Below are 13,504 nucleotides of genomic sequence, written 5' to 3' on the forward strand. Positions count from 1 at the left end.
TAATGTGAGTGAAGAAATTATTGATATAGTAATATATTAAAGTGATTTTTTAAAATGTAGTCAGCATTTAATGACTTTACAAGTGAAAGTTACATTTATTTTAAAAATATTTAATATAGATGTATATATATACCTTTATATTTTAAGTGCACAAATATGTAAGTTTTATTTTTATGGAGCAAAAACTGAAGTGTAAAATACAGCAAAATCTCTTGCTACTTAGGAGTGGAAACCTTGTAATTGCTATAAATAACTGTATTCCTGATTATTAGAACTTAGAGTTATTTGTATAAACATCTGATGTTTTTTGTGTGTGGTTTTTAAGGTAATGCTATGGGCTATGTACGGATGATAAGATCTGGTGGGCTTCATTGTAGCAGCAATGCCATTAGGTATGGATGCAAACATATTTTTGCCTTGTTTATGCCATTTAGAAATTTTATGTCATTTAAATATGTCTTTTTTATAAGTAATATTGTAGAGAGGGTTTTTTTCTTTTTTGTTGATACATTTTGAGGTCAAATATGGAAGAAAATCATTAGTTGTACTAGTTAAATTTTTTCTCAAATTTTAAGACTACAGCAGACTGTTGAAAAGCTTTATTTAGTTAACTTATAAATAAAGCTTATAGTTAACTTAAAGTTATAATTTCTTTTATTGGTACAGTTTGTGAATGGTTCTATAGATTACATGATTTTTAAGGATAATTTGATTATTCATATATCTAAAATTCAATTGTGGAACTAAAGTGGTTACATTAATAATATAACTGAAATGCAAAATTCTTTCCAAAGATACAGTTGAAAAATTTAGAGTCTTACAGTACTGCTTTCATATCTGTGTCAGTTGCACATATTTAACTTAATAAATTCCTTCCCAAATTCTTATGTAGATTTGTACCTGATCTTGAAGATATTGTAAATTTTGAAGAACTAGTAAAAGAAGAAGGTCTTGCAGAAGAAACATTAAAAGCAGCTAGGTAATCTAATTTTGGAATAATTTAAATTTGGAGATTTGAAAAGTATATGTTCATTTAAATGTTAAAGACAAGACTAGAGGGTAATATATAAACTTATATGTCAGTGTTTTTACTCTGCAAGTAATGGTCTCAGTTTATGAAATATAATTTTTTCAAGACTACAGTATTCTGATGCCTTTCCAACTTCCCTAAAAGGAATCTTCTAGACCATGGGTTTCTAATACATGTGACTGTTGAACACTTGACACGTGGCTAGTCCGAATTGAAATGTGCTAAAGTGTAAAGTTCATAACTGATTTTGACGATTTAGTGTTTAAAAAAGAATGCCAAATATCTCATTAATAAAATTCATTTCACTTATTTCTTTTTACTCTTTTTAAATATTTCTATTTGCCAACTAGTATTTCTAGAATACTAGTCCTTCCTTTCATGTAATCTGTAGCAGCAGTGTCCAGTACAGTAGTCACTACCACATGTAGCTGTTGAATACTGGAAATAGGGCTAATGGGACTAGGGAACCGAATTAAAATTTTTATTTCATTTAAATTTAAATAGCTAATGACTATCTTATTGGACAGTGCAGATCTACAGACTATGAGTAAATGGTGATTTTGGTAAACAATTTAAAACTTGAGAGAGGCATGCAGAATTGTTAAGAAAGTCTTTAGAAAACTAAGTTGTAGTATTAATAATTGTAACACTTATTGAGTCAGGCATGAAAGAGCACCACTGGGCAAAGTGGAGACAATTTGAATATCAAAAAGAATAATGGTAGAAATTGCTTATAATACATTGAATTTAAAAAAGAAACCGTGAGTATAGTGATAATAAGAAAAGTTGGAGAAGCAGAGGGAAGGTTCCTTTTTACAGTGCTAGCCAGCTAGTAAATACAGAAGGGATGAGAAAATTTAGGAAAAAAAACAGTTTTGCAACCATCACTGTAATACTTGAAATGAGACAAATCGTCAGTGGGTTCTCAAACATTTTTGGAGAACAGAGTATTCATTCACTATGAAAAAATTATCTCAGAAATTGATTATTAATCACAAAGGGAAAAAACATCTTCACAATGCAGAGACTGATGTATTCCACCTTAACCAAGTGATCAAACTTAGCATCACCAGTAACAGGACATGCTGACATTACAGGGCCCCCTGATGTAATGTAATGGCAAGTACCTATTTTGTATTCTCGCCCAAAATATTTACTCATCAAGTGAAGGAAAGTTCATGGCAGGTGAAGTCATGGAGTTATGAGGTTATGATAATGAATTGATTATCTAAGTGGACATTAAGTCTTCCAGAATGATGAGGAGAACTGGAGTAGGTCTCATAGTCCAAGATAAACACATGTAGAGCAGTGGTTAAAACTGTTATAGATGCCTGCTTTCAGGAGGGGGTAGTTGGATATAGTTGGATCATGAGTCTCAAAGGAGAGATTTCTAAGACCGTCTAGTGGTGGGGGAATAATAATTTGAAAGTGGTAATAGCTATACATAAGGGATGTAGGAGAAAAAGCAGTTAATGTTTCTGAAGGTTAAGTGGGAAGCTAAGTTCTTCAAAAGGAGATGGGTTTCAGTTGAGGTAAGGAGGTATAGAAGAAGTGTTAGTGAAGAGATTTAAGATGAAAACGAACTTATTCACAATGAAATGGAATTCTACAGGGCTCATTGTGAGAAGAAGAAATAGAAAATTCTATAAAGTTCCAAGAGGCCCTACATATTCTGTTTTAGGGACTAAGTTAATTAAATCATTGATTAGCCTCTGTCCATAAAAAAATGAGTTCATTCTGAACCCCAAGGAAGTTTACTTAGAGATGTCTTATATTTCACATTTTTGAGTGCTCTCATCTAAACTAATGAGAAGTGGATTTTAAAAGCCACATCTTCTTTTGAGAAAGGAACCAAGTAAATAATTTTTTTGCATTTTAGGCATTTGGATTCCGTCCTCAGTGATCACACACGAAATTCTGCCGAAGGCACAGAGTATTTCAAAATGCTTGTGGATGTTTTTGCTCCAGAATTTCGAAGGCCGAAGAATATACATCTCCGAAATTTCTATATCATTGTTCCACCTCTGGTGAGTATTTTAGTACCCAAAATGAATTTTTTGAAAAAGTATTAATAAATAGATCCAGTTTTTATTACAGCAGGAAATGCAAACAGACTATATTGTTGACTTTCTGGTTGTAGATAAAACTAAATGTGGTCTCAGTGAATGCGGCCTAGAATTTTTACTTATTAGCTATGTAGAATGAGACTTATTCATAGTTCAGATAGATTCTTATTTGTTCATAACAGCCAGAGAAATCCTAGTGTGATTTAAATTACTTGAGCATACACTATTTTATACACACACACACACACACACACACACACACACACAGTCTTTGGGCTGAATTATACCATATAGTCATTTTAAGTGATTAGTGTAGACTGTTACAATATGAAGTATTTCTTAAAAGCATACTATTTGAGGACAACTTCTTTCTTTTTGGTAGTAAATATGAACATCTAAGCTAAAATTTTAGTGCTTTCTTGTTGTAGTATATGGTATGTTTTGCTCTAATTCTGTAGTTGGCATCTTAAAAATAGCTCAAGTTAACCAAAATCGCAATATAAAAACAATTGTCACAGTGGGGAAAATGGAGTTAAGAGATGAGAGAGGTAATATATAGCAATAAGAGTTATTTTTCTATAAAGGTTTCTATAACAAAGCTCTTTCTTAAAAAATTTGTAAATGGATAGCTCTAAAATCTAAATATCACTGAGCAGACGTAGCTTTTGATTACATCTAACTTTGATCTAGTTATAACTTTTCACGTTGCTGCCTGAATTAACACATATGTTCTAACATATTTGAACCATTATTATCCATTGAAAGCAGCTGATGGTCTATGGACAGCTTTTTTCTTCACGCATTTTCCTTTCTACTGTTTTTTTTTATACGTTAATTGTTAATGCTCTCTTATAATAATTGTTACGTAGCAAAAATGTCCACAGTTATCTGATAGGCATTATATTTTCACCTTCAGATATGAATAGAAGTGTCAGATTGGAGGCGAGTCTATCTTAGTTATACTTTGATAATAGTGTAGTTGACTCATGGTGAGTTCTCACCATCTTTCTTTAATTTGAAGTCATGGTAAACAGCAATGGCAAACCGTTGTGGGATTGAGGAAGAGTCTAGTTTTGCAGAGCTGCTGTCAGATTTCAGTTAGTGATGGAGAAAACAAGAGGGATTACGAACACTACAAAGAAGAGAAGTATAGGACACTATTCTTGTGTCCTTGAATTTATAATCTAATTCCAGAAAGAAGACAAACATAAATGAGATATCTAAAGATTTGAGTAACAGTTGACAAAGATTTTATAAAATGTCATTAATTGCCAAGTAAGTTTTACAGGCAAAATAAGTGGAACTTGATAATCTTGTTTACAGTGTAGGCTATTATAGTACTTACCACACTGTACCATAATTATTTTTAAACAGGTCTCTCTATATCCCAGTGCTGTGCTATCCTTTTGTAGCCCCTAATGGCGACTTAAATGTAAATTAGTTAAAATTTTATGAAGAAATTCAGTTCAGTTCCTAAGTTTTACCATACACATTTCAAGTGCACAGTGGCCACATGTGGCTGGTGGCTTACTGTATCGGACAGTGTAGATACACAGCGTTTCTGTCATTGCCAGGAGTGCTGCTCTGTAGAGTGTGAACTCTTTGATGGTATTCATTTTTTTATTGTAATTATTTAATAATGCCTGGTATTATTATTAAGATTCAGTAAATATTTGTTGAATAAATGCTATGATTAGATAAGGTATTTCAGAGGAGCTAAACTTTTAGGGAAGTGCTATTTTTGGGGGGAATTTGTTTATCCAAATGACTACTAAGCCTTTTAAACTGAGAATATGGTAAGAACTACTATTGTAAAATGAATTGGGTGGGCAGAAGTAAGGACTGCCATGCTTAAGAGTGCTTAAGCTTTTAAGTAAAGCAGGCCTACTTTTCTGACTACAACCTTGATTTAGAGTATGACTTTAGGCAAGTTACTAAACCACTCAAGTCTCAGTGCCTTCATTTGTTAAATGTGCATAATATTTTAGAATGAACCATACACAAAAGCGCTGTGCTTGGGTTAAGTGGTGATTGAGGGAGTGCTCATATTTAAAGGACTTGGAAAGAAGAGCCATTAAGAGATACTTACACAGATTATGACCTCACCAAGAGGCTATTTATACGAGGGAAATGTTTCAAATCAAAAGGACAGGAGCTTAGAAGAGATCCTGTTTATAATTTTTGAAATGTCTGTTTTAGGAACTGAAGATTTTTTAGCACAATTCTTTCTCTAATATGTTGTTATATCTTTTTAGACCCTCAACTTCGTAGAGCATTCCATTAGTTGCAAGGAGAAATTGAATAAAAAAAATAAAATTGGAGCTGCCTTTACTGATGATGGCTTTGCCATGGGTAAGCTTAGTGGAATTGTTTTCTCATGAATTTTATGTTTACCTTACAATGGATTTTTCAGAATGTTTGCTTGAGAATAGAGCTATGTGCTCTTTGTAGATTTGTTTTTCATGAGCAGTGTTTACTGTATTTTTTGGCTGGGTCATCTGATTGACCATTATTTATACTGTTGTTCATGCTCCTTTGGTATTGCTAATCACTTAGAGTGGTTGGACCTAATTATTTAGGCTTTGTTTTTGTTGTGGTTTTATTTACAGTTTGAGCATCTTGTATTTAGTTTCCTGTAGCTTCCTAGTTGTTGTCTATTCAGCAGTGGAAGTTTTTCCCCACCTTTACAGCCATATGTTATCTCCAGGTGATTTTCATAGCCATGTTATTTCTTCTTGATTGGCCTTTTTTTTAGTTCTTTATATGTTTTTAAGGAGGAATTAAGCCATGTTGCTAAACTTATTCATTTGTGCTGTAAAATGTAATTTGAAAGAGGATTAATTCAAAATGGTTAGCTTAATTTTAGGAATTATTGGTGGAGTAGAATATAACTTGTCTACACATTGTAATTTCGTTTTGGTTTTGCTGGTGACTCTAGGTGTGGCTTATATTCTGAAGCTTTTGGATCAGTACCAGGAATTTGACTCACTTCACTGGTTCCAGTCTGTTAGAGAGAAGTACCTGAAGGAGATAAGAGCAGTTGCTAAGCAACAGAATGTGCAGTCAACTAGTCAGGATGAAAAACTACTACAAACCATGAATCTCACTCAGAAGCGACTGGATGTTTATCTACAGGTAGACGAGAGTAACAGTCAGATCTGCTTTGACTTCTTTTTTTTTTTTTTGCTTTGACTTTTTAATATCCATTACTTGATCATTGAAGAAACATAAATCATATTGAAACTCCCATTTTAACAAGTGAGATGAATAGTGGTCATAAGAGTATATTTTTAAATGAATGGTATTTGGAAGCCATTTGACTCATATCTTAAAAAATGGGTGGATTACACAGTTCAGTTTCTGTATTTGCGATTTGCACTCACTAGAGCTTTTTAGAAATAATGAGATATTAAATATAAATTTGATGTTTTACTAAAGTATTTTCAGCTTTTATTTCTAATTTTTTTAATTTACTTAGGAATTTGAATTGCTCTGTTTCTCACTGAGCAGTGCAAGAATTTTCTTCAGAGCTGACAAGACTGCAGCTGAAGAAAACCAAGAAAAGAAAGAGAAAGAAGGTCAGTGAGTGGCTTAAATTTGGAAAGACCAATAAATCTGTCTTTAGTAGTAGACACGAATACCCCATTTTATCTAGTCAGACTTTTATTTTTGAAAAATAATATAGACCTAGAAATGTCTTTTTAAAGAAGTAAAGCCTAAGGGGCTCATTTGTGAAACTGAAAAGAAATGTAACATAGATTATGCATTTCATTCTGAGATAACTCTTTATTCAGTTCATCTCTTAATTAAAAAAAATTTACCAAGTTTAGGGTTTTTTCTTTCACCCTTCAACTGTATCAGATAAGAAGGAACAAATTAGAGGAGGAGACTAAATGTTGGCTTAAGTCAGAGCTGCTGATGACTAGACACTGACTGAATGTATGGGACAGGTGATTAAGGAGACATAAAATAGTCAGGGCCATTTTAGTGTCACAGTAATAACCTCCTGTGCTCCTCCATAGCCATGCCTTGGAGAATTAGAGAGCAGTAGAGCCATAATAGCTGATAGTCATTAAGGAGAGGATTCTGTCCGTTATATTCTTTGTGGGTGTAAATCGTTCAGCATTTCATACTCAAGGGTCCCTCATGGTACATTTCTCTCAAATTTGAAATTTAGCAACAATTGTCTTCCCTGAAGAATGGATATTTCCTTTTTTCTGTTATGGAAATTATGTAACTTAGGTTTCCTCTTTGGAAGCTTAAAACTAGGTACAGCAACATGACAGGTTTCATGTTTGCTCTTTTTCCTTTTTCTTACTTGTATTTCACAAATCAAGAATAAAAGATACTTCATAAAACATGATGTTTTTATTAATCTTATTTTGCCAGTTAGATTTTAAAATAAATATGTTTTTCACACTGAATAGAGGTGATTCATTTGGGTAGACCACTTATATCAGTTACCCTATTCCCTGTTGATAATGTTCCATCAGTATTACTTATTAGCATGTGCAGGCATTTTTGGAATCTAGACTGAATAATAATCGTGTTCTTGAAGAATGACTGCCGGCTGTTACCTGGAAGATACTAAATATTTATTAAATAAAAAAATATATGTGTTATGTTTGGGTTCATTTAAAAATAATATTTAGCAAAGCCATCTGGAAGAATCTGAGTCAGTATAATCTAAATTGTGAAGAAACTGAGTTATTGCTTACGTTCTGCTCAGGCCTTTCATGATGCCAGAACCTTGTCTCCAGCCTAGGTAACTGGGAATATTCTGCAGGTGGATTGGCCATTTACTTTAAGGCCTAAAGCATTAAGACAAAACAGACATTTCAGTCTCAGTGGAGCTCCTTGCTTTGGACTGCTGTTCTTAAGGAGCTTTCTAGGGTTTTGGGTAATGTATGTCACCCACGTGCCTGATGCTGGGTGGTGGTTCTGTTTTAGGACTCTATTTTAGCTAAAGTTTGCTCAGAGATGTTGTCAAAGTTGCTGAAAACATTAGTTTTTCTCTGTTAATGAAATATATATATATGACATTTTTCACAAAAGGCAGAAATTCATTTTATCACAGTCATAATAAAAACTGCATTTAAAAATAAATTATAAATACAGTTGGAAAGTTATTCATTCTGGACAATTTTATATGTGAATTTGTAACCATGTTTCTATCAATAATAGCACTACAATTTCTTGGCCCAGCTAGGGGAAGGTGCAGTGTGAAACCCACCTCAGATGCAGTTTTGCTCTCTCACAATTCTCTACCACTATTACAAACCAGTCAAAACAATTACATTTGCAATATTTAGCCTAGATTTCTAAAAAATTAAGGTAAATAAACTACATATAATTTGTGATATTAGAGAAACATTTGGTGGATGTAGCATTTTCTTAATTTGAAATTTAGCAGTATAGTCCTTCTTAATTTTTTTTTTTAGTCCTTCTTATTTACTTAATTCACTTTTTAAAATGAACATAAATATGTCCATTATTTTCACTCATGCTTCCAGAAGAGACTAAAACAAGCAACGGAGACCTGTCCGACAGCACTGTGTCTGCAGATCCTGTTGTCAAATGATACTGATGGTATGCGTTGCCCCTATGAAATCATCAGAATTGTATATGAAATGGATGTTAATAAGCTAATAACCAAGTGTTTCCTGGGTCACATCTCTGGGAAATATTTAGATGCTGCAACTCTCTAAGGCAGTGCTCTAAAGTTAAGTCCATTCTTCTTCTGAAGGCTCTACTTTTCAAAGGTTGAGAATGAGATTTTAAAATCAGATTTTTGTCTGGACTTTGGCTAGATGTGCCTGGGAACAGTTATTTGAAATGAAGTTTTAGAAGGGTTAACTTAAATTCCTAAACTGCCACCTCAGACCTCTTGTAATCTACATGAATGTTTATAATTTGTATTTGTATAGGTCTTTGATCCATATTTGTCTCAGTCATTGGAAATTCAGTGCATATACTATGTACAGCCAGTAATGTTTAAACAAAAGGAATTGAGCCTGAAATTCATGAAGCATACATATCAATATTCTTATAAAAGGGATATATGAAGATGGTTTTGATACTAGAGGTGAGGCATAAGTGTTATGTACCCTTTTTGTACAGTGTGAACTGATTCATTGTTAATTTCATGTGGCTCACTAGAGCTGCTGCTGTCTGTGGTGAGATATTTTATAACTAGTTTACATTGCTTTGAGAACATTTAACCTCCAAAAACTGCTTTAAATTTAAGATTTACTTAATACTCAAGGGGGAAGAAAATACAGATAAAGCCATAGAGTCCTGCTTGAAGCTTTACTTTTGGCTGAAGGCATTATGTATGATAGCAGAGAAAATTGAATGAATTCTTATTTCTACATCCAAACTCAGGTTTCTTCTACATTAGGTTGAACTGAAGTCTTGATGATGGTTTGGGCAGACTTTTTCTTTAAACCAAGTATAATCTAAGAAATCAGATTAAGCACTGTGCAGGCTTTTAAAAAATTACCACTGTGAGAATAAAGTTCTAATAAACTAAACCACTTACTGATTTAAAAGGTACAGAAAGATTTTGAGTAAATTTAGTTCCTGGCAAGCTATTAGCTTTATTTTTGTAAAGATTATTATCAGTTAAATGGTTAATCATGGCCTATAATCTTTTAATATAATACAGTGATACCTTTACAGTGAAAACAAAAAGGTTTAAAACTTTATGTGTAATACTAACATCATTTTAGGAAATACTTGATTTTTCCATTGCACTTGCCTATTAAGCATTTCTTTGGGTAAATCCTGCAAGTAATTCTAACATTGTTGTTTGATTTCCAGCTTTTGGAACGGGTGTACAATGCCCTGTCTGTATTCATTGATCACGGTCAGGGTAACTTTCCCAGCTCAAGATAACACTTTCACTGTTAAAATTCAGAAGAAACAGAATAGGTAGGAAGTGTTTTTTGTTTATTATGTAAACATGATTTACAGAGTTATGTACAATGGATGGATTAAAGGCATTTAATATTTGTAATATGTACTAACTGTAGAAATGGCCCTAAAGCATGCTGCATAATTAATAATTTATATTTTCATTATTGTAAATGTTTATATTAATGATCTTGCATTTGATTGTATCAAATTGATCACCATTTCATAGCAACAGTATTGTTTTTTCTGTTTTTCTTCTCTAACTTCCCTAAAATCATCTCCTTTAATAGAGATAGAAATTCTAAATAGAAGAGAATCAGATGTCTCTGTCATTATCCCCACACTTGTCAGTTATTTTATCAGTACTAGATAGAGTTCACATGCTGACTGCTTGGATACCTACAATTGAGAAAAATGTGACAGATTATTATTTTGCCTTTAGTTCAAAATAATGTCACTGCAGTCTGGATGAGGTATAATAAGTTTACTTATTTGAAATAAAATCTCTGAAAAGATTAAGCATATTTAAATGCTGTTAAAAGTGCAGAGCAACAGGGCTTGAGTGTTTTACACCTAAGTTGATGTACACATTTAGATGACAGTTTTCCTTGCTGATGTATTGTTAATATTCTCATTTTTTTCAGACATACTGCAGTTTAAAAATCAGTGTGAGCATTTGTTGTAAACTCACAGAAAACTTAATGTTCAAATTCTCAGGAATTAAGGACTAACCATAACATTGTCAGTTCTAATTAAATTTTATAAAAGATGGCAAGTTTGTTATCTCCGTTAAGTGGGGCTTTCCTCTTCCCCAGTTCTAAGAGAATACAATATGCATTGATATAATAGAACATTAATAAATATAATTTCAAAAATTTACTTCCTCTGGATGTTTATGTTCAAAATTGAATGTCTTAACCCCAGTAGTTCTTATATTGATCTTTTTGGAGTTCCTTTTATCTAATAGTGTGTGGAATCTCTTTAAAAAAATACTTGCGTGCACATAGGCAAAATTTCAAGTATAAAACTGGTACTGGCTCCTCTTTGTGTATCCCAGGTGGACTTTCGTTTTCTTTCCTTTTTATATTCTTAATCTTTCTATTGCTTGCTATTTTCAAATAAAAGAACCCACATGAATGTTTAATTTTAAATCTTAATCCTGGGAAGGGATCTTTAGTTTGCAATGCTGTAGTGCCATTTGCAGTCATGACTTGAACTGAAACAGTCGTAATAAAGGAAAGCCTTTTAAATACTGTGCTGGAGAAAAATGTTCTTGCTCAGAAAGTCTGATTGCTGCTCCTTCTGAGGAGAAAAGTTTGTAAGGTTGTGGGAAAGATGAGACAATACCATCACATACATTGTCACGTTACTCTTTTCTGTTGGATTGGCCAAACGTAAAAGGTAGACTTTAACCAATTTTAATAATTTTAGTTCTTCTTCCAGCTTAAGGTGCAGAAGTTTCAGACTGATGGTATACCTTTTCTTAACAGAGACTTAATGCTACAGTTTTTTGTTTTTAGATATTAGGAACAATTTAACAGGTTGTCAAAGACTTCAGTTTTAAAAAAGGAATCCAGAATAAGTGGGTCTATAGAGATTACATGAAGTCATAGGACTGTGCAGTGAACTCAGAGATGGTGACAGTAAAAGGAGAGTTTGGTTTATACGAGAAGTTCTTATATACTGTATGAAAGGTCGATTTGGACAAGTATATGGATATTTCCCTCTATTGTAATAGTTTGGTTCTTCTTTACCACCTAGTTTACCGGATAGCGCCAGTTGTTCCTATGAGTGGAGACATACTCAGGAAAGTAGATGAAATTTATCTCCCAATCAGTGCAGATCTGATGTCGTAATTCTGGGACCACCTTTAAGGACTGTACATTCTGTAGTGCAGGTAAGATCTGTGTGTATTGACACATTCTTTGGTAGTGCCCTCATTGTTATTAACGTGAGGGAAAAAAAGTTAGCACTTCTGTACCCAGAAGCACCAACTATATAAAATTAGTATTACAGTAATCATTTCAGAATGTGTACAAAAGGTAATAAGGCATTAAAGATGCACTTTTAAGTTGATGTGATTACTGAATATCAGAATAATCTTCAAAGATTAATGTATTGAGAGAAGCATTTGGAGATCGCTTTGTCTCTGGTTTTCTCAGTGTGCTAGTAGTATAGCACATAGTGGTTAGAAGTGTAGATTTTGGAGCCAGACTGATTTGAATCCTGATTTGCTGCTTACAAGGTTACTTAACCTTTCTGTGCTTCATTTCCTCAGGCATAAAATGGTGTAATAATATAGCTCACAGATTGTTTGAGGATTTAATTTGTATAAAGTACTTTATTAGGAAACTACTATAAATATTAGCTATTATTATGATTGCTCTTACAAGCAGAAATACACTTGGCATATAATTATTAGCTGTTGAAAAGTTTGAAGATAAACTGTCTGTATTTGAGTTGGTCTCATAAAAAACTATTTCTTTTTAAATGGCTCAGCTAAGTGTTGACAATGTAAGGCAGGTCCTGCTCTTCCCTAACGGTAATTCTGACAGGTGGCTAAACAACCAAAGGCAATGCTGGGAAATGAAAATTGGTGAGGCTAGCTTATTTATCCCAGGGATGCAAGGATTCTTCAATATATGCAAATCAGTCAATGTGATACACCATATTAACAAACTGAAGGAATAAAAACCATATGATCATCTCAATAGACGCAGAAAAAACTTTTGACAAAATTCAACACCCATTTATCATAAAAACTCTCCAGAAAATGGGCAAAGAGGGAACCTAAACATAATAAAGGCCGTATATGACAAACCCACAGCAAGCATAATATTCAGTGGTGAAAAACTGGAAGCATGTCCACTAAGATCAGGAACAAGACAAGGATGTCCACTTTCACCATTCTTATTCAACATAGGTTTGGAAGTCCCCTAGCCACAGCAATCAGAAGAAAAAAATAAAAGGAATACAAATTGGAAAAGAAGAACTGTCACTGTTTGCAGATGACATGATACCATACATAGACAATCCTAAAGATGCCACCAGAAAACTACTAGAACTAATCAATGAATTTGGTAAAGTTGCAGGATACAAAATTAATGCACAGAAATCTGGCATTCCTATACACCAACAACGAAAAATCAGAAAGAGAAATTAAGGAAACACTACCATTTACCATTGCAACAAAAAGAATAAAATACCTAGGAATAAACCTGCCTAAGGAGGCAAAAGACTTGTACTCAGAAAACTATAAAACACTGATGAAAGAAATCAAAGATGACATAAACAGATGGAGAAATATACCATGTTCTTGGATTGGAAGAATCAATATTGTGAAAATGACTATACTACCCAAAGCAATCTACAGATTCAATGCAACCCCTATCAAACTACCAATGGCATTCTTCACAGAATTAGAACAAAAAAATTTCCAATTCGTATGGAAACACGAAAGACACCCCAAATAGCCAGAGCAATCTTGTGAAAG

General features: G+C 33.1%; 1 protein-coding gene across 5 annotated transcripts in view; it reads left to right on the forward strand.

Annotated features, from left to right (window-relative positions):
• The window catches only part of WASHC4 (WASH complex subunit 4), a 52,139-nt gene extending 40,973 nt beyond the window's left edge, over positions 1–11,166 (forward strand). For 2 of the 5 annotated variants that reach the window (XM_082667034.1, XM_082667033.1), the window contains 7 exons: positions 326–392; positions 893–979; positions 2,910–3,057; positions 5,352–5,448; positions 6,035–6,231; positions 6,575–6,674; positions 8,610–11,166. In XM_082667034.1, coding sequence (XP_082523160.1) covers positions 326–392; positions 893–979; positions 2,910–3,057; positions 5,352–5,448; positions 6,035–6,231; positions 6,575–6,674; positions 8,610–8,677 — 764 coding nt within the window. In that variant the 3' untranslated portion in view covers positions 8,678–11,166. The remainder of the gene's footprint in view (positions 1–325; positions 393–892; positions 980–2,909; positions 3,058–5,351; positions 5,449–6,034; positions 6,232–6,574; positions 6,675–8,609) is intronic. The other 3 variants (XR_014297485.1, XM_082667035.1, XM_082667032.1) reach the window with 3 other exon arrangements.
• The last annotated feature ends 2,338 nt before the right edge of the window (positions 11,167–13,504 follow it).

The sequence above is a fragment of the Grampus griseus genome (genome assembly GCF_964374135.1).
Source record: "Grampus griseus genome assembly, chromosome: 11".
NCBI lineage: Eukaryota > Metazoa > Chordata > Mammalia > Artiodactyla > Delphinidae > Grampus > Grampus griseus.